The sequence below is a fragment of the Festucalex cinctus genome, chromosome 11 (genome assembly GCF_051991245.1).
Source record: "Festucalex cinctus isolate MCC-2025b chromosome 11, RoL_Fcin_1.0, whole genome shotgun sequence".
In the NCBI taxonomy this organism is placed as follows: domain Eukaryota; kingdom Metazoa; phylum Chordata; class Actinopteri; order Syngnathiformes; family Syngnathidae; genus Festucalex; species Festucalex cinctus.
In genome coordinates, this window is record NC_135421.1 from 13,340,979 (window position 1) to 13,367,813 (window position 26,835).

A 26,835-nucleotide genomic window follows, 5' to 3' on the forward strand; every position below is an offset into this window, starting at 1 on the left:
TGGTTTTTTGAAATCTTGATTTAATACAGAGAGCAAATCAACAAATGATTTTGTATAGAACACATCTTGTTGGACCAAATTTGTACATTCCATTCATAGTTTGTAGCGTGCTGCTAATTGTTGTCACCTGGTAATGAATATATAGGAGCAACTGTGTTTGTCCTACGCTGCAGTAGAAAACCCTGTAATAAACACATTTTGGGAAAATAGCTACAGGGGGCCGACCACCTCTGGCATAATGCTTTCATCTTCATCTACATGCCAACATGTCCAGATTGAGGGCAGTCCCTTTGGGGATCTTCACCTTGGCCACCACAGAATTCCCCAGCTGTCGATGTACAATCACAGGCATTGGGCGGAAATGCCATAAATGCAAAATGGTCACTTTTCAGGAAACCCCCAAAGTGGCATGTTTGTTCAACCATTGCATCATAAAAGATAGCAAGCCATTTTCAACACCACTTTGGTCAATAATTTGTAATGACTTCTGAGGTTTCGGCCCGACGCCAGCGATATAATTCGGCACCCGTGAACTTGCATATTCTCAAATTATTGATTTATTTTTATTTAATATGTTTTTAACGTAATGATTGTTTGTCTAAGTGTGCGTGCCCTGCGATTTGACTGGCATGGCAACCACTTGTACACCCACAGGGTGTACCCCGCCCGGCGGGCAGTGCCCGAGGACAGCTGGGAGTCGGATGGGCTCCTATTTCCAGTTAAGTAATCAGACTGTAGTTACTTTTCTGATATCACTTTAAGTTACATTGACAAATATATATGTTGCTGCTCAAAAAGCACATTAGTATTTGAGAGACTTGCTACTTTTGTGCCACACGCAGTAACACTTATTCGCCAGGGGGAGGCGCCAAAGAGCCTGACAAGACCGAAATGGACAACACACAGTTCTCACACACACGGTACATGGTACAACTAATGACTAATAATACCGAAAAAAAAAAACAGAAAAAAAACTGACCCATTACTCACTGAAGTCACTGAACAATTTACTATACATTATACAACACGGAAGAAATGGAAACGCTGGTATTAAACACCGTGAAATTAATGGGTGCATTCAAATTAATGCACGTCTGATGGTGCGACGTCATATCAGCAATGGAAGAAGGAGAGAAATTCGTGTTCTTTTCAAGATGCAAGCAACTACAATCACCATTTTGAGCGTCTTCTAGCTAAAAACAAAAATATGAAGGTTTGTTGCACAGCCTTTTATCTTTTCCTGGTTTAGGAATAAGTATAGTAAGCCCTTGTTTCATACTTGTCATTCATTCCTTTTTATTAATACATTCTATTAATGCATTCAATAATACGTGTCTTATGTCCGCCCCAAAAAATTTAAAGAAGTTAACTTTCGGACCATCACAACCAGGAGATTTATCTTCAGACATTTTCTGAATAGCTGCGTCCAACTCCTCAATTTTAAAGTTCCGATTCACAAAGCTGATAATATGCTTCATCAATTTTGAGAATCAGATGAGAGACATTATCAAAGAAATTGTCACATTCCCTTTTTGAAAAATGAGAAGAATACAGTTTTGAGTCAAAGTTCGTTCTCCAATAGTTTGGGTTCGTTACATTCTATTCCTTCAATTCACAGACCAGAAAAAACGTTTTTTTCTGTCTATTTTTTTTCTAGATGGAAGAAATATGAGTTTTTTTCCTCCTGCTTCAATCCATTTCGCACGAGATCTCACAAAGGCACCTTGTGCACGATTGAGATATAATTGGTCTAATTTGTTTTGGAAGTCCAACAATCGTTTTTTATTTTCTTGAGAAGTCATAACATTTGAACTACAACACTGACTTATTTCTTGTAGGAGATTACTTTCATAGATTCTTGTTTTTTTATTTAGGTCTTTACTGAATTTAACACTAAAATCTCTGATTTTGTACTTGCAGAATTCCCATTTATTAATATATCCCAAAATTGAGTCACTGTTTGTCCATCCATCCATCCATTTTCTTGACCGCTTATTCCTCACAAGGGTCGCGGGGGCTGCTGGCGCCTATCTCAGCTGGCCCTGGGCAGTAGGCGGGGGACACCCTGGACTGGTTGCCAGCCAATCGCAGGGCACACAGAGACGAACAACCATCCACACTCACACGCACACCTAGGGACAATTCGGAGCGCCCAATCAACCTGCCATGCATGTCTTTGGAATGTGGGAGGAGACCGGAGTACCCGGAGAAGACCCACGCGGGCACGGGCAGAACATGCAAACTCCACCCAGGAAGGTCCAAGCCAGGACTCGAACCGGAGACCTCAGAACTGGGAAGCGGACGTGCTAACCACTCGACTACCGACAAAACATTAAAATAATAATAATAATAATAATAATAATAATAATAATAATAATAATGCAAAAACACTCAATTTTGATAAGTAAAAGTTTTGATTTCACAAATGTTTAATATTGTGGCAGCATTGGCATAGAATTGAAGCGTGTGTTTCTATAATATTGTAGCCAATAGATGAATAAGGAAAGCGTGCCTAATGGCATGTCCACATGAACGTAGTCATTTTAAAACACATATTTTTAGATATGTTTTGGATAAAATGTTTTTTTTTTTTGTTTTTTTCACTTTGTGTGTGTATGTGACTATACAGATTTTCAGGTTTAAATATCATTAAAAAGAGGAAAATGATTTATTTTTTTTTAAAGTAAGAAAAATTGGGTCGTTTTTATTTTTTTAAATGTTTTCATATTTTCACATTTGAAACTGAAACAATATAGCACATTATTTAAATATATAAAAATAAATCTCACACTAACCTGGTTAAAAGAGGTGTCAGGATTCATATCCAAAGCATCTGCTGGTGCATGTTTTCACTCCAAAATGGGTGAAAGCTGTTAAAATAAATAACAAAAACCTGTGATGTATTGACTCAATCCATCTGCATCTTTGTAATACAGAAGGCTAACACTAGAGGGCTCTACATTTATGTTGTGAAACAGACAGCTGCTGCTGCAGTGGGACTGTGCTGAAAGGGATGGGAGTGGGGGATTTACTTGGTGCATTAGTCCAGTGACTGGAGAGCATCTGTTGGAAGGTGCTGATCTCCTCCAGGTTTCCCAGGATCAGAGATACATCGGAGCCGCTGAGCCTGGAGGCGGAGACAGTTTGTCAGTGTGAAGCTGTATTCGTTTTACACTGTGGCTCGGACTGTGTGATGCGGAGGTACTTTTCAAAGCTCTGAAGAGGGGTGCAGGTCATTTGTGAGGAGTACCTGCAGGTCTTTGGAATATTCAGTCTCTGAATTCTGCAACACCAGTAATTAAAAATGGTCAACTGAGGCAAACGATATTACGTGATCAATTTAGAAACTAATGTTGAAACTGTGTGCAACATGCTTACCAAGTTGTAGCACGTCCTGCTAACGGCAGATGTGTCAAAGCCCTTAGGTGGACTTTTAAGGGTACCAGTTTTGGTGGACACTTGCTTGTCTATGGAAAGAAAAACGAATACAGAAATACCCCATCACCGTGAGCAGTTAAAAACTCAATTCAAGCCTTTAGACAGAACAAATCTCAACGTCTGTAAAAAGACAAAGAAGGCACCCACCGGAGCCTTTGAATTCACGGACATAGTTGCTCGGAAACCATCCAAGTCCTCATGTTCCCGTTTGATGTGTCCCACAGGCCCACAGGATGTTGTCCACAGTTGGAAAGCCCAAGTTCCTTTTTTTTTTTTTTTTTTTTTTTTTTTTTTTAAAGAGCTCAGAATTGTTCATTCGGTAGTCTTACCGATTCAATGTCTTGTCATCATTGCTCTTTTTTTTTTTTTTTTTTTTTGTGTATGTGTGCGTGCGTTAAAAAAAAAAAAAAAAAAAAAAGGAAAGCCCAAGTTCCTATGTACCCTCCTGTGTTTGACTGCCATCATTTTGCTCTCAAGTCTAAAGTCAAATGGAATTTGCCACACCAGTATTTGTCCTCGCCACAGAACTTGCGTGCCTGCAGCTGCCAGAAATGTTTAACTAAGGGTGAGAAGGAGTTTAAAATGATGGACACAGCACCAAAGCCATTTTGTCCATAATTGGTGGAAGGTAGACGCACATTTAATTTATTTAGCAATTACTAGACCTAGGATTATATAAAAAATTGAGGTCATGAGATAGAACTTTTTTTTTTTTTTTGCGTATTATTGAAATTAACTTTTTTTTTTAAATGAACCGACATTGAAAAATCGAATACACCATTGGCCGTCGTGTACTAATCCTCATGTGGTAAATGCAGTTGCAGTTGGACAATTGCCTTGCTTGAATGTCCCTCCAGTCTGGTGGTGCAAGTGGAGACCTTTACTTTGAAAGCAGTCATAGTATTTCAGAGGCTTGACCCAGGATTTTTTTTCTTTTAATTTCCATTTATATATATTTTTTTTTTTAATTTAATTTTTGAATTATATTTTTAGATCTGTTTTTATTTTCACCTTTTTTTTGTTTTGTTTTTTCATTTTTGGTCAATTTTGTGCTGGGAAACTGGACGACCTAAAAAAAAAAAAAAATCTCAAACAACTGCAAAACAATCGTACAAACTAAGTATTTGACAGTGAATGCGGCGGGATTACACCTGGTCACATTTAAGTAACTTGAAACTTATATTCATTCAGTTTGATAAACACACGGTCCAAAAAGATGACATCTTTGTGAAGATGTTGCTTAATAATACCCTACGTGGATGCTGTAATTGGATAATACACTGAGTCAGAGGAATTAAAGTTATGGGTCATTTATGTGGGGGGCTTGTTGTGCTGACTTTTTCTGTATCTATATTATGCATTTCTGCAACCTCCTGCCATCAATCTTTAAAAAGACACACAAAAAAAAAAAGAAAAAGGTACCGGAGGAATTTCTGATTTCAATAATTCGGACCTCATGTCAGACTCATTTGGGAAAAAAAATACCTGATGTAATGTAAATGAATTGGGAGGTACAATTATAAGCAGGCCAATGAGGAAATGTGTTGATAGGTAATATATGTGACACCATTACAAGGCAGACCAACCAATAAAAAAGCAAACAAACAAGAGCAAGAATAAACAAACACCCTCTTTAACGAAATGTCTCATCACTGGGGCTCCAAATCACTTTAACGATGCACATGGACTTCCTTGGACACCTAGAAGGGGTGGGAGGAGGATGATGAAGGCTCACTAGTTTGTGGGAGTGGCTTCATCACAAAAGACACGGAATATGTTTACCTTGGGTCCTCAGTGGAAACAGTGAGGAAAGCTGTTGAATTACAAGTCACAAAGACTGTTTCTGAGGCACACGTCTCTGTGCCGGGTGGAAAGAATTGACCTGGAAACAACACACGGAAATGAAGCATGCGAAATCTAGATGGAGAATCAGACAGCATATTTTGTTTCTTTTCTTACGAGAATACCTCAGACCATCATCAAAACGTATGTTTCTGCACTGGACCCTGAGTTTATTCTATGGATGCAGTACATTCTTAGTGGATCTACCCCTTAGTTTTTAAACATATTACCCCAGTACATAAGGATTTACACTGGCTCCCAGTCAGCTGTAGAATCGATTTTAAAGTTCTGCTACTCGTCTATAAATCACTAAATGGTTTGGGTCCTGAATATATCCAAGAAATGCTGATTGAGTACAAACCCAGCAGGACTCTGAGATCGACAGACTTGGACCAACTAGTGGAACCCAGAGTTCGAAGCAAACATGGTGAAGCTGCATTTAGCTATTATGCTGCACACAGATGGAATAGGCTGCCAACAGAAGTGAAGTCAGCCCCGAGTGTAAATGCTTTTAAATCCAGGTTAAAAACTTTACTTTTTTCTTATTCCTTTGATTAGGGACTTTTAAACAGCTTTAATTAAGTTTTTTTTTTTATTATTTTGAACTTCCTTTTGTTAAATGTTTTAAAGTTTGTTGAATAATGTTTTAAGATTGTTATTGTATGTTCTTTTTAGTAAATTTTGTAACCTATTTTCATTTATTTTTCTTCCTCTGAATGTTAACTCCTGTTTCTTGATGCTTATGTGTTGTCTTTCCTCGTGTAAAGCACATTGAGTTGCCTTGTGTATGAAATGTGCTATACAAATAAACTTGCCTTGCCTTGCCTAAATGTACCTTATTCAAAACTATTAAGTGCATTTGACTGTTTAATAGTTAGGGATTTGGTCTTCGTGCTTGGAGTTAACTCTGGATCTCAATCTTTTGGAGTCACAATCATGAAATTACTGCATGTTGCTAATTACTCCATACTTAACAAAATAACATCATCACAGTGTTTCAATATAGAAGGGAATGTGTAAAAATAACAAAAAAAAAGAAGAAAAAAGTCAGCATTAAAAACACGTTTACCTTTTCCTTGACGAGGTATATTTCCCCCCGGGTGTTAGCGTAGCATCTCGTCCCAGAGACCCAGCTATCGACAAGCTTTTAAATCAGCTCCGGTGTAAGGAGGCGATATGGCATTGACTAAATAATGATATAGGTCATGCGATGTGAATTCCAGCAAAGTCGGCCATTTGATTAACTTGGTAAAAACAGCAGGCAACAGAAGGTAAGGGTCTGTTTCCAAACTAGTGATCTCCAACTTAGGTAAATATCGCACTCTATGAGTCCTGACTAAATGTGCCACATTGACCGACAGGCGAACTTCACTTGAAGCAGTATATTCCATGGCTCGATGGGCAATAAAAACCTAAGTCGCACCGCATCCCATTTACTTCAATTCAACAGCCTTCTGCCATCCGTCATGAGGCAGTCACGTGATCGCTTGATGTCGGTGCAAAAGGTCTATAATGGCACATGCAGGCCTGACACATTTATTAGACCAATTGTGATTTCTCTCAAGCTATGTTGAGTCCATTTTTTCTGCTTTGATTTTGATTCTGAATCATTTCCCCCAATGTGTTCTTGGTTTTCAACTGAGATGTGTCATGAAAGTGTTGATCGGTGTTTGTTGATCGTGTGTAGTGTACAGGGTGCTTGTTTGGAGGTAAACAGCTGTGCTTACCCTCATGTCTGCAGCCACTCAGGTAGGCATATGTTTCACCAGCTGACAACTCTGTAGTGTTCACTGGCTGTCCACTCACTGTTGTAGTGACGGTCTACATGGAAGACATCAGGTCACGTGTGAGGATAGGAGGTTATATCACTCATTTATACATTATCCACATCTCCTGTCTCGTCATGGTTGCTTTACATGTATTCGGTGTCTTCTTGACAAGATTGGCCTCTGATATATGCTCCTTTATGATCTTCCTAGTTTAAGCCTGTTCCAACATCCTAGCAAAAGCCACAGAACTCTTCGTTATGTGCACTTCTTTTAAATAACCTGCATGTAATGACTTGACCACCCTCTTTGTTTGTTTGTAAACCAAGGTTTCCCATTCCGATTTTTCCGCATGTGCTCTTTACTGCCACATTCAAATTCTCTGAGGCGGACTTGCAATTGGATCATATGCTGAATTCCTGTTTAAACTTTTGGTGTGGCAAATGTTACAGACACAGGATGAACGTTTTTGAAAAGTATTGAAATGGTGCAGCCACGATAGGTCTACGGCAGGGGAGCTGGCAACCAATACAATGCTGCAGGAAATGTTTAAAAATTGGTTTCTCACCAGTGGCACAGGCGAGGTGACTCGGTATGCTCCCTGTTGTCCAAATGTGCGGAAATCCAAAACGGTGGGAGGTGGAGGGATGGGCGGTGTGGTGGTGGTGGAGGTCTGGTAAAAGAACATTATATTTATATATCCATCCATCCATCCATCCATCCATCCATCCATCCATCCATCCATCCATCCATCCATCCATCCATTTTCCTGACCGCTTATGCCTCACAAGGGGTGCGGGGGGCGCTTGAGCCTATCTCAGCTGGCTTTGGGCAGTAGGCCGATCACACCCTGAACTGGTTGCCAGCCAATCGCAGGGCACACAGAGACGAACAACCATCCACACTCACAAGCACACCTAGGGACAATCCGAGCGCCCAATTAACCTGCCATCAGTGGCGCTCCTGCCATTAGGCGGATTAGGCAGATGCTAGGGGCGCTCGTGAGCAACAGGGGCGTATAAAGTATAAAAGTATAAAATAAGTGTGGGAGATGCTCTAAATGCAGATTTAATCAGTAAGAATGCAAATATAAATTTTCTCTCATAAGGTACTGAGTGCTACTCATATTGGTCTGCATTATCAGAACCAGATATCAGAACCATCAACAATAAAATGAAAGCAAAGCACACAAGAAAAAACAATTCTCGTGAAATGTAAACCGAACTTCTGCAAGTCCCGATTCATGATACTGAGATAATATTCTGAATGGTTGATGTAAATAATTAAGTTCGTTCTTTGCTTGGCTCTCATTATCCCATACAGTAATTTATTGTAGTTACTACATTACAGTAATTACTACATTATTAATTTGGAACTGCAGCTGCGGTTTTAAAATTCCAGAGACGTGAAGATACCGTGTGCCATGTGTGAGTTTATGATAAAATATTTTATGGTTGGTCTACGAAGTTGGGTGGGTAAGTTGTCCACCCTCTGGGAGAGGGCACTACCAGAAATCCTGCCTAGGGTGCAAAGTTGCTTAGGAACGGCACTGCCTGCCATGCATGTCTTAGGAATGTGGGAGGAGACCGGAGTGCTTGGAGAAGACCCACGCAGGCACGGGGAGAACATGCAAACTCCACCCAGGAAGGCCGAAGCCCAGACTCGAACTCGAGTCCTCAGAACTGGGAAGCAACGTGCCAGCCAGCGTGCCGCATATATATATATATATATATATATATATATATATATACGCACGCACACACACCCCAGATAAGCGGTACCCAGATAAGCGGTGGATAATTGATTGTAACAAACATAGACACAAATACAGGTACATACATACACATGTACATACATACTACATTTCTCCATAAAAGATGATTCAATACGGTTTTCAGTACATGAGTTGCAAAACAATTCAAGGACGGTTCGATTTGAAAGCGGAATGATTTCTTTTGATATAGTAATGCAAGGCTGACACTTGCACAATTTTGTGGCACGAATTGGCACGCCTCAAGTCGTACCAGTGCGCGAACTAGTCATAAAGTGGCGTGAAGTGTGGCGTGAAAACCGTCGTGACTGCGTGCCAAAATTTTGAAATGTTCAAACTTTTTGTCACAACAAAATTTCGTGACCAGGTCGTGAACTATGCGCAAACTGTTTGTGAACTCGTCGGGACGATGCAGGAAGGATGCGTGGCAGTGCGTGCCATGCCACGACTGTCACGAAATGCCACGAATAGGGGTTGGGGAGGCCCCCTTTTTATATGGCGTGCCCAAGTCGACACGACACCGTCCTGATTGCGCAAACTCGTCATGCCAGTTCGTGTCAATGTGGACACGAATGGTCACGCATTCGTGAACTCCTCGTGAACTCGTTGTGAACAATGCGGGAACCTCCCAGTTCGTGCCCCAAAATGGCACGACTTGCCATGACAAGATCGTGGCCAAAAGTCGTGCATGTGTCAGCCTTGCATAATAATGAGAGGGTATGATGCAATGATTTTTGTTGTTGTTGTACAAACATGTACTTGAATGAACTTGTCACGAATGTAAACCTGACATTTCCTTCTACGATATACTGTATCTCTCCAAAAAAAGACGATTCGACACATATATCGTTATATTTCAGAGTGATTCAGTTCGATGCGATGCGCTTGCATCTTTTACTACATAAACACGATTTTCCAATTTAAATCAGTTTTTCTAACACCCCTAATACATGTGTGTACAAACATGTAGCAAGGTAAGGCTTTGAATAATGACTTAGACTGAAATAAACAAATATAAAACACAATACTCACTAGGTTCGAAGAAAATAAATTGATAAAGTAAAAGCATGGTGACGTCCCAACAAGGTCTGGCAGATTTTGAACAAATTCAGAAGTTTCATTTGCCACAATAAAGATTGACCCAAAATCTCTAAAGTCCACCAGGTCTTCAAAGATGAATCTCATGAAGTCAGAGCCAGTCAGGTTGCCAAAGAACAAAGTAAATACATTCTCTGTAGTCAACCCCTGTTAACAGGAAAATAACACTTATCAATACAGTACTGTATAACTTCATTCTGTGTTAAGGACCAATACATGGTTACTCACAAGTGCTTCATTGTAAATTTCTCCGTAGTAGTTAATGGGACATTGGGTCAGGTTTAAACGCTGGGCATTTTCTAGTAAAGATGCTGCACCTGCAGTCAAAACATGACAGACTTGTTAGTCTAGAACAAAATAACAAACATCCCAAAATTCAAATGTAAATGTTGCGCTTCATAGAACTTACCTTTTGAAAGAGATTGTGTAGCAAAGTTTACCGTGTACAAATCCAGTATTGATGTAAAGCACATTTATTCGAGAGGTACAGTATTATATATGGTAGAGGTTGAACTACTAAGATTTAGGGCCAGATCCAATAAAGGTTTGCGTAGCTCCAGGCCACCGCGATCGGAGCTCCCGCAAGCATCCGACTCATCTGCGGCCTCTCGTTCGAACGACATTTGCTTTTTGGAGTCGTGCGAACCTCACGGATGCTTTGGGCTCCAGGTGGAGGAGTGAACACGTCAGCATTACCATGCTTACTTTGCATTAGCATACTAGCATTATAATTCTGAATAGAGGAGTGGAGTGTGTGCGTGTTTGTGTGAGTGAGTGAGTGGAGGGAGGGAAAAAAAACACACGGATGCATCAATAATAAACCAAGCTTGAGCCCGCATAAAGTTGAACTGTATAAAATGTGCCCTACAGACGATCTTGTCGATCTTTCAGCTTCATGAGATCGTCAACACTTCAGGATCCTTAATGATCTAATATCGTCATATCGGTGTAGTGGAATGAAAAAAATAAACTAACATTTATTGTAGGGGCCAATTGTGCATTGGTTAATTTGTAGTATGTTCTATATATTGTATATCGTCGTTAGTCATATTTACACGTTTGATATTGGATAATTTAGTTAAAAGTAATGGCGAATATTATTTTATGCGTATATTAGAATTTATTGGTTGAAAAGTACAAAGAGACAAATTGTTTAATTATTTCTTTATTGGAACTACTTTATTTGCAGCGTCACGTGACTCGCGAATGTGCATTGATAGAACGGCAACGAGTTGGACATTGGAACAGATGAAACCAGCTCACGATAGAAGTGACATAGTTTTTTGACCATACGATTTGATCTTTATTGGACGTACTTGTATTTTATTTGTGTTTTATTAAATAGTAAAATTCAAGACGTGGTCCTGTCGTTTGCGTTCAAGACTCATCGCTATACTGGTTTCAAGGGTGTTCGTGTTAGTGGAGTAACACCTACATTTAGTCAAAAAACTCGCTAACAAGCTAGCGCCACTCCGGACTGTGGGAAGAAAAAAGTGGCTGAGAGAGAGAGAGAGAGGAACGGTCACCGGACAGGACGAAAGGCGGCTGGATACAAGACACGGGAGAAGCTTGGAAGTAGGAAAGGAAATAATCCGTTGAGACTACGAAGCAAGGTAAAGAGAAATCTTCGTGTCTTTTATGCCCACTAGAAAAGGGGTGAAGATAGAAAGCTACGACGAACGAAGCTAAAGTTAGCGTAAGCTAGCGCTAGCTGCAAGCTAACTAGCTGCACGGAGCCGATGTGATTGAAAACGAAAGTAACACGTAACTTTCACCGGCGGATAAACACGAAACGACTTTAACTCGTCCACGCAGAGCTTGGCATTGAATGAGAAACTGTTTGCATTCGTTTTATGAAGAAAAGTAACCACTGAAGTAACGGTGCTTTTGAACGTTGCATGCAAAATGAGCCACTCCGCAATTGATAGAATGGATGAAGAAAAGGAGTTTCAATGTGTAATAAATACAACAGAGCTGGAACAAGGGAGGTCACGTAGGCTAACAGAGAAAGGAATGGAAGAAAAATTGCAAAGATGCATTTCCCTGAGAAGACAAAGATTAAGAGAGTTGTCTAACAGAATGAATGTAATGACAGCTTTGATGAAGGATGTGGAAAACGTTGCATTGGTGCAAGAAAGAATGGAAAAAGACTTTATTTGCTTGTTAGAGGAATTCAATCATCACAACAAAGAAATAATGAGCCTTTTACCTGAAGATGAGCAAATATTTGACCAAGAAAATTGGTTTCAACCCAAAATGGAACCCATACGACACTTTATGAAAACAACTAAAGAGTGGATTGCAGCTACTACACACATGTCCTACTTAAAAGAAAATAGTCAAGAAAATTATCAACAGGAAGATGATGTGCAAAAACAGAAGGAGTTTAAAACTGAAGAGGAGCTGCAAAATGGTGTTCAACCAGATGATAGTGCATCACAAGCTGATGTCCCACAAGGGTCACAAGTAAGCAACTCATCAGCATGGTCTAGAGTCTCGGCGTCACGTGCGAGACAAGAAGCGGAGCATGCAGCATTGTTGGAGCGCGCCGCGGCAATGAGGAAAAGGCAGCAACTGGAGAAAGAAATGGCTGAAATTAAAGCTAAAAAAGAAGAACTTGAGATTGAGACTGCGTTGGCAGAAAGTAGTGCAAAGCTGAAGGTGCTTAACGAATATGAAAGATCAGAAGATGGTGTGAGCCAAGCGCAGCGGGCAAGAAGCAAAGGAACTGTGAAACAGGAAGTGACTCATGTGCCGTCTCTTCAACGGGACAACGTGAACTTTCACAGACAGCCACAACTGCCGCGCATCCAAGCAGCACAATTAGTTCGACAAGACTTCAGCTTGCAATCCAACACATGTAGAGAAGATAACATGTTGAAGGTCATGGAAAAACAGAATCTAATCACAGAGTTGCTTGTAAAGCAGCAGAAGCAGTCTCAGTTGCCAACCAAAGATATCCCAGTGTTTAGGGGTGATGTATTACATTACAAGTCCTTCATTCAAGCATTTGAGCATTCAATAGAACAGAAGACGGACAACGATCGAGACAAATTGTACTTCCTGGAGCAATTTACAAGTGATGAGCCTCAGGAACTGGTACGCAGCTGTGTTCATATGCCACCCAGTCGAGGTTACAAGGAAGCAAAGAAACTGCTTCACAAACATTATGGAGATGAATTACGAATTGCCAGTGCGTACATAGAAAAGGTGTTGAAGTGGACGCAGATCAAGTCTGAAGACAGTAAGGCACTAAATGCCTACGCAATGTTCCTCGTAGGATGTCGCAATACTATGGAGGACATAGAATCAATGGAGGAAATGGACAACCCCACCAACTTACGAACTGTGGTCTCAAAGTTGCCCTACAAACTTAAAGAGCGATGGCGTGCTGAAGCTTACAACATCAAAGAGAGGCGAGGCAGAAGAGCAAAGTTTGATGACCTCGTGAGCTACATTGAGCATCAAGCAAAAATAGTAACAGACCCTCTCTTCGGTGAAATTCCAGACAGCCACTCAAACACCTATGGAAAAAATGACATTGAAAAGCCCACAGTTAAGAAAGAAAAACGTAAAAGTTTTGCAACGAATGTCTCCACAGAAAAGGTCAAAGGAAAAGAAGAGAAGGTAACGAAACAAGATAATAAAGTAAATGCCTTTGAGAAGCCATGCATGTATTGTCAGCAAGCTCACACCCTAGCCACATGCAGCAAAATCAAGAATCAACCCTACAAAGACAGAGTGGAGTTTTTGAAGTCCAAAGGAGCATGCTTTGGATGCTTAGCTTTGGGACATATCAGCAAATTCTGCAAGAGAAGAACTGAATGCAAAGAGTGTAAATTAAAACACCCGGACATCCTCCATAAGCATAGAGAAGAAGATTCTGCCTCCCAAGAAAAGAACAGTGATGCTCAAGAAGAAGATCCTAGCCCACAGGCTGCAGTTGCACAAGAGTCTGCTTGCCTCATTGGGGCCGGAGAAAGTGAATGTGTGCTGTCAATAGTACCGGTGAAAATCAAATCAAGAAAGAGTGACAAGCATGTAGAAACGTATGCTTTTATGGACCCGGGAAGCACAGCAACTTTCATCACAGAAGACCTGCGCAAGAAGTTGAATGTTAAAGGGAAACCAACCCAAATACTCCTGAGCACCATGAGTCAAGGCAAATCTGGAGGACCGAAATGCATAAGTAGTTATGCAATAACAGACTTGGAGGTTTGTGGACTGGAAGAAAGAATGTATATCGAGTTACCCAAGGCGTACACTCATGGTGACATTCCAGTGCGCAACTCGAACATTCCCAAGCAATCAGAAATACGAAAGTGGTCTTACCTCCGTGAAGTACACCTACCAGAGATTCAAGCGGAAGTCGGCATACTTATCGGAGCAAATTGTTCAAGAGCGATGGAGCCATGGCACATTATAAACAGTCGGGACGGAGGACCTTACGCTGTGAAAACTGCTATTGGCTGGGTCGTGAATGGTCCTGTGAGAAAAGAACCAAATGACAATGTTGGAAAACAGCGTTGTTCAGTGAATAGGATCACAGTGGTGGAAATTGAAAAGCTACTGGTACAGCAGTACAACACAGACTTCCCAGAGCGCATCTATGATGACAAGCAAGAGATGTCACAAGATGACAAACAATTCATGCAATCTGTGGAAAAAACAACAACCTATGAGAATGGACATTACTGTGTGGGATTGCCACTCAAGAACGTCAAACTACCCATGCCGAACAACCGATGTATGGCAGAGCAGCGCATGGTGAGTTTGCACCGGAAGTTTAAGAAGGACTCTAACTTCTATGAAGACTACAAGGCCTTCATGGATGCTATCATAGAAAAGGGATATGCCATTCAAGTCCCAACTGAGCAACTGAACAGAGACGATGGCCTGATGTCATACATACCGCACCATGGGGTTTACCACCCCAAGAAGAGAAAGATGAGAGTGGTCTTTGATTGCACCGCATCTTTTCAAGACCAGTCCCTGAATAGTCGACTACTACAAGGTCCTGACTTGACGAACACGCTAATTGGCGTCCTTTTGAGATTTCGTGAGGAGCCAATTGCAATGACTGCCGACATTGAATCAATGTTTTATCAAGTGAAGGTACCAGAACATGACGCAGACCTTCTACGCTTTTTTTGGTGGCCAGACGGAAAGCTTAATGAGCCCTTGAAAGAGTTCAGGATGACAGTTCACCTTTTTGGAGCCACCTCATCTCCAAGCGTTGCATCGTATGCACTGAGAAGAACTGCAGAGGATAACCAAGCCACTGCATCACACGAAGCTGTACAAACAGTCCTGCACAACTTCTATGTAGATGACTGCTTGAAAAGTGTTGCTACAGAAGAGGAAGCAGTGACATTGATTAAAGACCTTTGCATCTTGTGTGCCAAAGGCGGATTTACTTTGACAAAATGGACAAGTCATAACAGAAATGTGCTCAAGTCAGTACCGGAAGAACACAGAGCTCAAATAAAAAATTTGGATCTCAGCTATGAAGAGCTACCTGTGGAGAGAACGCTTGGCATACAGTGGGACACAGAAACAGATACCTTCATCTACAGCATCAAACTGCCTGACAAACCGATGACCAGAAGGGGAATCTTGGCAGTTGTCAACTCAATCTATGACCCCCTTGGTTTGCTGTCTCCTGTTATTTTGCCAGCTAAACTTCTTCTGAAGGATCTGTGTAGAGAGCAACACGGATGGGATGAAAACATCAGTGAGAAACATGAAAAGGATTGGAAGAGCTGGAAGGAAGATGTTACCCACCTCTTCAACTATCACGTGAACAGGTGCGTAAAACCTGCAAATTTTGGACACACTGTTTCAGCACAGTTGCACCACTTTTCGGATGCATCAGAGTACGCATATGGTACCGCATCTTATCTGTTGCTGAAGAACAAGCAAGGACAGAAGTGTTGTTCTCTGGTGATGGGCAAGTCAAGAGTAGCCTCATTCAAACAGGTTACTATTCCCAGACTAGAGCTGACGGCAGCAGTGGTCGCTGTGAAGATGGACAAGATGTTACGCCAAGAACTTAAAATTCCACTACAGCCACCCATCTTCTGGACCGATAGCACTACAGTGCTCAGATACATAGACAACGATACTGCTCGCTTCAAAACCTTTGTGGCGAATCGAATACACATTATCCGAGAAGCCACCAAACCTTCACAGTGGAAGTACGTCAGAACCACAGAAAACCCAGCAGATCTATCCAGTAGAGGTGTCAAGGCCAAGAATTTTACACAATTAAAAGCATGGATTGACGGACCAGATTTCTTGCTTAAGGATGAGTGTGACTGGCCGGAGCAACCCATGCAAAGGAAAGAAAGTCTGCAAGATGATGTTGAAATAAAAAATATAGAGACAATTAACATGATCAGAGTGAAAGACGAAGTGGAACCATTGGACAAGCTGATTAATTACTATTCAGAGTGGCAGAAACTCAAAAGAGCTGTGTCGTGGATTTTAGAAGTAAGGAAAACTTTGCGAAAATTGAAAGACAAAAGAAAAGAGTTGGAGCGTAATAACCAAAAAGAAAAGGACCCCGAGCAGCAAAGGTCAAAGATTGAAAGTGACATGAAAAACTATAAAGCAAAAATGGAAAAGAAACAGCTCACGCTGGATGACTTAATTGCCGCAGAGTTGGAAATAATCGAGTACAGCCAGAGACAACATTTCAGTGACGAACTCCAAATTTTGCAAAAGGGAAGACAAGTTCGTCGTAACAGTCAGTTGTTCAGACTCGATCCTGTACTTGACGAGAACACCTTGAGGGTTGGCGGAAGGCTCAACAAGTCAGCCATGCCAGAAAATGCCAAACGCCCAGCAATCATATCGAAGCACAGCAGAGTTGCCACACTAATCCTGGGGAGAGTGGTCGAGACTCTACCGGACGCAAGTGGAATGGTGCGACGAGTCAGGATACGAACCAAGACCAACGTACTGGAGAGACCAGTGAACAAACTGTGCTTGCTAGAAGAAGCAGCTCAGAAAGGAGGAACTTTATAAAAAGAAAAGAAATGATGAGAGGAGGATTTTCAATAATTTGTTTATGAACAAAGCTATTGTAATTTGATGTTTTGTTAGAAGTGTTAATTGTTTAGCCTGCCTGCCTAACCAATTAGGGGCCGGATAATGTAGGGGCCAATTGTGCATTGGTTAATTTGTAGTATGTTCTATATATTGTATATCGTCGTTAGTCATATTTACACGTTTGATATTGGATAATTTAGTTAAAAGTAATGGCGAATATTATTTTATGCGTATATTAGAATTTATTGGTTGAAAAGTACAAAGAGACAAATTGTTTAATTATTTCTTTATTGGAACTACTTTATTTGCAGCGTCACGTGACTCGCGAATGTGCATTGATAGAACGGCAACGAGTTGGACATTGGAACAGATGAAACCAGCTCACGATAGAAGTGACATAGTTTTTTGACCATACGATTTGATCTTTATTGGACGTACTTGTATTTTATTTGTGTTTTATTAAATAGTAAAATTCAAGACGTGGTCCTGTCGTTTGCGTTCAAGACTCATCGCTATACTGGTTTCAAGGGTGTTCGTGTTAGTGGAGTAACACCTACATTTATTAAAAACAACAAATGGACAGAGCAAAATGATAATACCGTGAGTATGCCGTTTTAAACCGGTGTTAAGTGTTTTGAGTTGTGATTTGAATCTCTTCCTGCCATTGTTCAGCCATGCATGGTGCTCTTGGTGCAACGCCAGCATTCATACTTTGCCATGTGTGGCAATCGAGGAGAAACAGGTGCAAAATGTGCTTAGCTGTAAAACTGTGTGGGCGTGCCCTTTGTGAACAGTGTGCCAAGAATGAGCAATTAAGCATTCTTTGTGGATTCAGCCCAAAGTGTTCCAAAGCATCAGGTGTGTTTGTGTTGTGATATGAATAGTTTTTTTTTTTTTTTCCCCACGATCACACACGTTTCTCCCAGGCATGATTGCACATAGCATTTTGGCGACAAAGGTGGAGTTTCTGCCCTCTTTCATTGCCACCAGTGCTGTGTTTGGTATGAATACTTCAAGACGAGCGGCAATCAGAATAGACAACGCTAGCAAGGCTAACCATGTTGTTGTTGTTTTTTTTAAGTTTAAGTTTGAGTTCATGACCTCTTAAGTTGGGTTTACGACCGTGAGATCAAGTGTCTGTTTTGTACTGACTTGACAAGTGTCTGTTTTGAACTGATGTAACCATCATATAACCATCATCTAGTTTCAACTAGTTTTAGGCTATGTGATGTCAATCTTTAACCCTTTAGGTGATGTCTGGACCTATGTGATGTCGTCCTTTACTTGCTACAACCAATCAGATCGATTCACTGTCTGTAGGCGCAGACTGGGAATTGCGTGTGGTTGCCGGATTATTACTTTCTGCCCTCTGTGCAACTCTCTTTGTTTCTCGTCTAGTCAAGTTTGTTCTACGCCTCTCGATGTGAATAAATCGTTAAAACTTTATTTGTGTCTGCACTTTGAGATCCAACCTCCAGTACGTGACAACAGGTGTACATTCTTTGATGTTTATTGGCAATCTATATTTGTTCACCCATTATCGGCACCATGAAAATGTCAGAACTGAAGCTGAAATTGCATGTGTGGTTACCTGGCAGCAGGCTGACGGCGGCCGTGACCACCAGGAGAAGCATGTTGGGGACAACTAATTAGCTGGCTAAGCACTGAAAGAAACGTCAGACATGTTGGACAACCTTAAGTGTTCCTAATCGATTAATTATCTAGTGGGTTACTTTTCAATCTTAATTGAGTCAAAATAGTCACGTGTAACAATAGCCTACTCTTTCTTGAGTAAAATTTTTGGCTACCCACCTCTAAAGCTGGATGATCTTCTCAGAGCAGACTTTCCCGGCGTCAAGTGAATCCAACTGTAAAAGATGTTCCTTTTTATACTGCTCCACTTTTTAAAATAGGTGACATCCGGACATTACATCAAGGAGAACTTGAACAGCAACAACTCTGGGGACAAGTGACAGTGAAGCAATACGCAGTTTGCTTAATTCAGCAAATAAGCTGGTAATTAAATTCCTGAAAAACTGGAACAGTGTGATGACTGGCTTAATGCTTTACTCATAAATCTTAATGATAATGATTTAAGCCTGGTTCACACGGCAGGAGAATTGGCCCGATTTTAGCCCCGAATTTCCCCTCCCGACAATCGTAAGGACGCGCCGAGACGCAAGCGATAATCTTCACAGATAATCCTGCCGTGTGTTTTGTCACCACACACAGCGCCTCCCGATATCGGCGCTCGGAAGGACCCCCGACTTGACATCGGGCATATCCAACATGTTGGAATTTTTGGCCCGATTTCGCTCCGCGCAGCAGATTGACAGTGACGTGCAGCCAATCAGAAAGCGAGCCTGCGAGGGCAAGCCGGTGGTGAATCCAAAATCAAAACAGTCATGAAGCAGCAGAAAGTCCGTGCTGGCGCTATTACACTCTTTTTATTTTATTTTATTTTTTAATTAATTATTTTATTTTTATTGACACACATTCTCCACAAATAAACGTGGTGGGACGCCAGGGCAAGCGATGTCTCGCCAGTGCCAATTTACACTCCTTTAAACAACACCTTTTCTTTTTATGCCGCTTTTTCGGTTGAAAACCAGGATCGACTCATGTTGACAACTCGGAAGCCACGTTTAATCTCGAGAGGTTTTGCGAGACTTCCCGTCACATTCTTGAATGAACTCGGCTCGTGTGGAGTGTGTTAATTGTGCGGTGTGGCCGCACACCACGCATGGTACGTTTAAAACTGGAACTCCCGTGATTTTTTCTCTTCACGTGTGGTGTCTGTCAAAGATTGGAAATCGGCCGACAATTTTAAAATCTTGCCGTGTGAACCAGGCTTAACGTAAGTTTCGATCAAGTAAGTTCCAGAAGAATGCCTATGATGAATTGTTCAGAAGTAATTTCGATCTTTTTATTATTATATAATCCTTAGCACCCATCTCTGTCTGTATGTTGAAAATAGCCTACCTGTGTAACTCATTTTTATCATGGACTATACATGATGGTTATGTTTTCTCTCAAAGGGCTATTTATGACTTTGAACCCTAATAAATATATGATTGATTCATTATTTCTTATATACAATAAATTGATGGATAAATGAATTTGAAATGAGAAGCCAGGTTGTTGTTGTTTTTTTTTTAATTTACCATTATTCCATTTATTTTAAAAGGGTGATTGGTAACAAAAAATGTGTGCATCATTTCAATGTTATTAAATGTCACAACAATTTGCAATTTGACATTTCCTGGGCTACATAAAATTATGTGGTGTAAAAAATTGCCCAAAGTGTGTTCCTAAAGTTGGACGGAGCCAGCTAGTGGTTAGTGTAGACTAGCTGGGCTGGTTTATGGGTGTGACAATGTGGGATGGTATACCGCAAATGGGTTAATCCAATATGACAAAGGAGTCCAAAATGTAATTCTAATTCATAATTATTTATTTATTTAACTTTAATTTAAAGCTACTGAAGTTATGGGTGTGACAATGTTTGTTGGGTTGTGATTGTATACCACAAAATGGGTTAATCCAATGTGACAAAACAGTTCAAAATGCAATTATAATTCATAAATAATGACTTAATTAATTTTAATTTAAACCCACTGAAAGCAGTAAATCTAATTTCAAATTAGATTCAAATAAGACTACTGCCACCTGTTGACGAAAAATGAAAAAAAAACAACTAAAACTAATACTGAAACTAACAAAAACTAAGCATTTTTTTTAAATAACTAAAACTAATACAAACTAACAGAACCACCCTGAAAACGAATTCAAACTACTTACATTCAAAATTAATTCAAAACAAAACTTTAAATGGAGGCGTGAAATTCGAACCCGAATCCCGTTCGAAAACTATTGGCCGGAGGCTTGCAGGAGTATCCATTGTGAACAGCTAAGGTGCAAATCTACTAATTAGAAGATGTTTCAGTCATAATTTGTCAAATAAAAAGGATATTGTAAAGATATTTTTGGCCAAATTAGCGTTAATACAACCCCAGTATTTTCAAAATGGCCTCCTCTGTGATGTCATGTGGGGCTATACATCATTGTTTCTTCACTTTTGGAAAAGTATTTTCTATAGTTAGCATTAATAAAAATATTAAACCAAATAAGCAAATATCTTCCATTGTTTTATGAGAATTAACGTTTGTAACAATTTCATCCGACATCAAAGGAAAGTTCAAATCTCATTAAGCTGAACTGCATTTGTTGATTGTTCCTGGAATGTCAATGATGACCGTTTCATTGGCTCCCTGTGCATTACAGAATAAATGTTAATCTTTTGTTATTTATTTTTAAATGGTTGAATAATCTCCATATTTATCAGAGCTGCTTCACCAACCCGATTCCTAAAATCAGCTGACCAGTTGCTTCTGGCAGTCCCTAAAAGCAGGCGGAAGCTTAGTAGTGACAAAGAATTTGCGACTGCTGCTCCCAAGCTTTGTAACCAGTTACCACAGCGTGTCAGGTTTAAAAGCACACGATTTTTCTATGGCCTTTGGCACATAATGACTTGTTTTGTAAAAAGCAAACTGGCATAAACCTGTTTATTTGATTTTATTTATTTATTTATTAATTTTTTTGTTGTTGTTGTACTCATGTACTTTTTGTTTTTACTTATTTTCTTTTCATTACAGCACTTTGGCTTCTCCAGTGGATATTTTAAATGTTTTCATGACTATTTACATTGTAGATTCTCACTGAAGGCATCAAAACTATGAATGGACACATAATTTTTATCCTTATAGCTTAGTTTAGACATGGCAAAACAGTCGAAATCTGATTGCATGATTTAACAACGTCATGGAACAAATATTAGAATTTCAGTGGCATATGTCGGTCAATGCTTCTCATCGTGGTTAGACAAGCAAAGAAGGCCTTACTGACCTTGAGCGCTTACCACTGTTGCTGGTAACAACCACAACAACAACAACATACTAATGACACCACGGACCAAGAGCTTGACAATTGTTATTTGCAAGATGCTCAATTTGATACTTTGATGGGATCGTCCAGAGATTTGACTTGTTTGTCAGACATCCTTTCCCAATAGAGCATTACCATGACCATTGGCTCATTATTAGCGGCCCCCTTGAGGTTGACCTTGTTGTGACACGATTCTTACATCACTCTTTCTCTTCTAATTAACCCTGTGGGCTCTGCAGGCCATTTGTGTCCCCCCTGCCAGAAATATCTTTTGGTCAACGAAAATTGAACTTTGAAACCTTGAAAATGTATATATTTTTAAAATACCTTATTGACTGGATTCAATCAGTAAAGGGATGCACCGATGAGGTATCTCAGTACTCTGGTTCTTAAAAAGTTTTCTGATATTACGATAACAGATACCAGCCTGTCATATATCAATACAGTTTTAGTAGTCTGTCCTTTTTGAGTGCAGTGCACAGTTTCTTCAAGTTCAAACAGTCCAGTTGAGTCCGGTCAAAAGATGGGAAAAGTACTGACATTCTCTACTAGTAAAAGTAAAAAGTATTTTTATCGTATCCTATACCTCAATTTGAAATATCTTATCAAAAATGGGGATACATGGGCCGATTGACTCTCTGACTTGCTATCAAGTTCAAATTATCCTCTGTAGTGGTAAGCGTGTATTGCCCTTATATTTACGGGTTGTTCTAATCTAGCCAATTGCACGTCATGTGATCACGTGTCCACAAGCTGGGATGTAGGGGACCATGTGTAACGCTTCATATGATTGGCGGAGCCAGGAGACGTTGACGCTGCTTTTTCTTCCAGGTCAAGTGTTTTATTTGGTTTCACACATTTGAAAACAAAAGCAACGATCTTGTATGAAAATGTATCAAGCAACAGATGAAAGTAGATTACAAAGTAATGGAAAAAAAGCAACTAATCAAGGAAAGTAACCTCTAGTCGTGTCTGTGGGAAGATGTGCGATCAGGGGAGGCAACTGAGGCAGGGCCTCATTGGTACCCCCAATTGGGCATATCTGCATGTGAAGAGTAAAGGTATTTTTTTCCCCACAAGATATTAAATATTAGCGGAAGTTCAAATGCTTTTTTTTTTTTACTTAAAAAGATAGATCTGCAAAAAACAAACAAACAAAAAAACAATGAACTTGACCTTATATTAACTCATTCACTCCCAGCCATTTTCACTGAAGCAACCACCTTCGCTCCTGGCTGTTTTGCTGGATTTTGACTGATTTTGCAAGGCCCACCGAATATTGCGTTCTATTGCTGTAAAAAATGGAACATACCAAAAGAAAGATTAGAGTCTCTTCTTTCATCAGAAAAAAAGTATATTTGTATCTGTTTCTGTTTTGCAGCAATTAGCATTAGAATATAGTTTCATCATTATTCACAAGCCTGTTGCAAACACTGGGAAAAAGAAAAGAGCTTGTTGCAACATGGCCCTGGCTGATCTCTTATACTAGGCGGCCACCAGCTGTCCGTTTTTGTAGTATCATTGCTTTAAGGTGACCTCTTCAGGTCAGAAGCTGCACCAAAGCTTTCTGTATGCTCTAGCATTAAAAAACAAACAAACAAAAAAACAAAAAAACATATAAACACATTTTTGGGAGTGAAGGACAAATTATTTAAAAAAAAATGTATTTACATGTTTTTGGGTTTGAATGAGTTAAATATTTGTTTTTCTTTCCGTCACAATGTTGTACATTGCGGAATAAATTTAAGCAGAATTAGATTAAAATATTCATTGTTTTTTGTTTTTTTTTAACCGATAAACCTTTAAAGTCACCCTTTGAATTTTCATTACATTAATATATACGTTTTTATTATTAACTCATTAGCTCCCAAAAACGTATAAATACGTCATATTTTAAATGTTTTAAGTGTCCCAACGACGTATTTATACATTTTTTTGTTTGTTTGTTTTATGCCCGAGCATAGAGAAGGCTTTGATGCAGTCTCTCTACTGCAGAAAATGGTTGAGTGGCAGCAGAGAATAAGAGATCAACCAGGCCGTGTTAAAACGAGCTGATTTCCCCACAGTTCTAAGTAGATTTGTGAATAATGATGAAACTTAGCTATGTTCTATTGCTAATTGCTGCACAGCGGAAACAGATAGGAATATACTTTTTCTCCTGATAAAATAAGAGACTCTAATCTCTCTTTTGGTAGGTTCCATATTTTTATAGCAATAGAACATAATATTCTACAGGCCTTGCAAAATCAGTCAAAAACCAGGAAAATACGACAGTGAAAATGGCTGGGAGTGAATGAGTTAATATTTCACTTGTGGAATATGAATTAAGCAGCAAAATCCACCCACTTTTATCCATCTCAGGGGGCGATCATTTTGCAAGTTAATGTTGACCAACATCACAATCGCACAGGGCTCAGAAAACGGCCAATCACGTCTCAGCTTGTGAATGTCACATGACCAAATTTAGAAAACAGGTGAGCTGTGATTAGCCGTTACCTGAACCCTAAGTAACTGTGATGTCATTTTCAGTCAAGCGCATGTGGCAAAATGGCCGACCCTGAGATGGATAAAAACAGGTGGGTTTTGCTACTTAATTCATATTCAACAAAAGGCAATATTAAAGGGAGAGTTCGGATTTTTTGATATGAAACTCATGACATGAAAAAGGAGTTTAATGATGCAAATGTATCACTCTTTTGAACACAAATTGTTTTTAGAAGAAAAAAACGCTTTATTTAGGTGACACCATCCAGCTTGCTGGACTATTTTCCTCTCGTCCAACACCGGACCAGAACTCGTGTCACAGAACGCTGTCAGGGGTAAGTCAGTGTTGATCACACACACTGGAGGTGAGGATAAAATAGAGATTCATGTCAAAAAATCCGAACTAGCCCTTTAATCCAATTGCTGTGTGGGGCTCCATAGAATATATTATTGTCAATAATTTTTGTGGGGTTGACTACCCCTTTAAGTAAATATCTATAATATATAATAGCTGTATACAGAAAGATGATATCCAATGTAATATTCATAGGCATATGTACTTCCTACTTTGTTTAAAAAAAAAAAAAAAACGGGAAAAATGTTACAACTGTAGCTTTGCAGCAAAATGTTGCCTTTTTTTTTTTTTTTGGCAATAAAGTCCACAAGGATTATTTGCATTTGCACCACACTGGCCACTGGAGGTCAAGGCACTCACAACAGAAGCACACAATAATATTCAACTTAATTCATAGGGCAATTAGAAACAACATCAACACATCAATCACAAAGATCTTTGAAGCAGTTTGTTGACATGACAGCAGCTCTTAATGAGATCCACAGAGGCTGAGCAGCCATCATAAAAGACTTCACGGTCCGGCAATTGACCACCAGTGTGCACTGTGCACACATGATTGCAACATGATGAACGGAACGCAGTACCTCATAAGTCTTGGCGGCTACGTAGACGTGGACAAGTACCGATATGTTTACTTTGTGTTCTTTTTGATGCTGTATGTTCTCATCCTCTGCTCTAACTGCACCATCATTTGTCTAATCTGGATTCACAGGAACCTTCATGAGCCCATGTATATTTTTATTGCAGCTTTGTCTTTAAACTCGCTTTTGTTCAGCACTGCTATCTACCCCAAACTCATTGTGGATGTCTTATCTCAAAGGCAGAGCGTTTCTCACATCGCTTGTATGTTGCAGTATTTAATATTTTATTCACTAGCAGGATCCGACTTTTTGCTGTTGTCAGCCATGGCTTTTGACAGGTACGTGTCCATCTGCAAGCCTCTTCAATACGCAACTACCATGGGCACAACTAGTGTGAGCATCTTCTTGGTTTTGGCTTGGTTTCTGCCTGCCTGCCATGTGTTGGTGGCAACTGCCATCAGCGCAGAGCAAAAACTTTGTCACTTTACACTGGCAGGAATCTTTTGCAACAATTCTATCCAGAAACTTCACTGTGTGACACCAAGATTTCTCACTGTATGGGGTTTGTTTGTTCTAACAAATATTACTCTTATTCCTGTGGTGTTTATCCTCTTCACATACATAAAGATATTCATGGTGACTTATCGCAGCTGCGGGGACGTCCGGAAAAAAGCAGCAGAGACGTGTTTACCCCACCTGATGGTTTTAATCAGCTTCTCGTGTTTGTGCGGTTTTGACGTCATCATAGCACGATTGGAGTCGGATCTTTCAAAAACTGTGCGACTGCTTATGAGTCTACAAATAGTGGTGTACAATCCTTTGTTCAATCCGATCATATATGGAGTGAAGATGAAAGAAATCTGGAAACACATCAAGAGATTGTTGTTATTGTGTGGAACGCATCCAATATGTCAAATGAGATGTGAAAGTTCATGCTAAGGTCATAGTTGTGCTCAAGAAATCATTATGTGTTGTTCCTAGTGTGAAATTGTGCTGATCAGATGTGTGATTGTTTTGACCTGTTTTTGAAGAAAGGTTTCAGAGTTGAATAAAAAGCACTCAGGATCATTCATGTAATATCATGACTTTTTTTTTTTTTTTTTCTCCGAACATGTATGTAAAAAAAAAAAAAAAAAAATGGTTATAAAAGTACATCTGGGAAGACAAAATATACAAAACATATAAAGCAACAAACAAAATATTAAAGCAACAAATATAGTTTTGCAGTGATTTGCCCAGTCATTAGCTACACATTTACACGATCGAAAAGGCATAGGATGTATAAACTTATCAGGTCCTAGCCCTTTAACACAATAAATAGTAGGTATGTATAGTAACAAAAAAAAAACCTGCTAATGTACAGCTAATGTATCTTGATTATTAAAAACAAAGGTTATTATAATTATTAATAGCAACACATTGAAAAGTGTACCTTATGCATATGTTCTCATACTTTATATACTATATAAATATATACTTCATTTTTCATTTGTTACATTTATT

At 39.7% G+C, this 26,835-nt stretch overlaps 2 protein-coding genes across 6 annotated transcripts; one reads left to right on the forward strand and one right to left on the reverse strand.

The window, feature by feature from the left end:
* Window positions 1-18,923, reverse strand: LOC144030464 (uncharacterized). 5 transcript variants are annotated; one of them, XM_077536804.1, is made up of 12 exons: window positions 18,781-18,923; window positions 18,560-18,632; window positions 10,144-10,232; window positions 9,850-10,062; window positions 7,615-7,719; window positions 7,008-7,101; window positions 5,221-5,320; window positions 3,379-5,138; window positions 3,251-3,283; window positions 3,033-3,127; window positions 2,796-2,870; window positions 1-328 (listed from the first exon to the last, which is right to left on the reverse strand). In XM_077536804.1, exons 2-8 carry the CDS (start codon window positions 18,600-18,602, stop codon window positions 5,072-5,074), a joined length of 711 nt encoding a protein of 236 aa, XP_077392930.1. In that variant the 5' UTR covers window positions 18,603-18,632; window positions 18,781-18,923; the 3' UTR covers window positions 1-328; window positions 2,796-2,870; window positions 3,033-3,127; window positions 3,251-3,283; window positions 3,379-5,071. The 5 variants fall into 5 exon arrangements, with proteins under 5 accessions (XP_077392930.1, XP_077392929.1, XP_077392927.1 ...); XM_077536803.1 differs by lacking the exons at window positions 18,560-18,632; window positions 18,781-18,923 and adding an exon at window positions 10,325-10,680 and having other exon boundaries at window positions 3,379-3,467; window positions 5,067-5,138; XM_077536801.1 differs by lacking the exons at window positions 18,560-18,632; window positions 18,781-18,923 and adding an exon at window positions 10,325-10,677 and having other exon boundaries at window positions 3,379-3,467; window positions 3,586-5,138.
* Window positions 18,924-25,207: 6,284 nt separating this feature from the next.
* On the forward strand, window positions 25,208-26,271 carry LOC144030945 (olfactory receptor 11A1-like). Its single transcript, XM_077537611.1, is given in 2 exon segments — window positions 25,208-25,300; window positions 25,303-26,271. Coding segments are annotated over 2 exon segments (1,062 nt in total).
* Window positions 26,272-26,835: the final 564 nt, after the last annotated feature.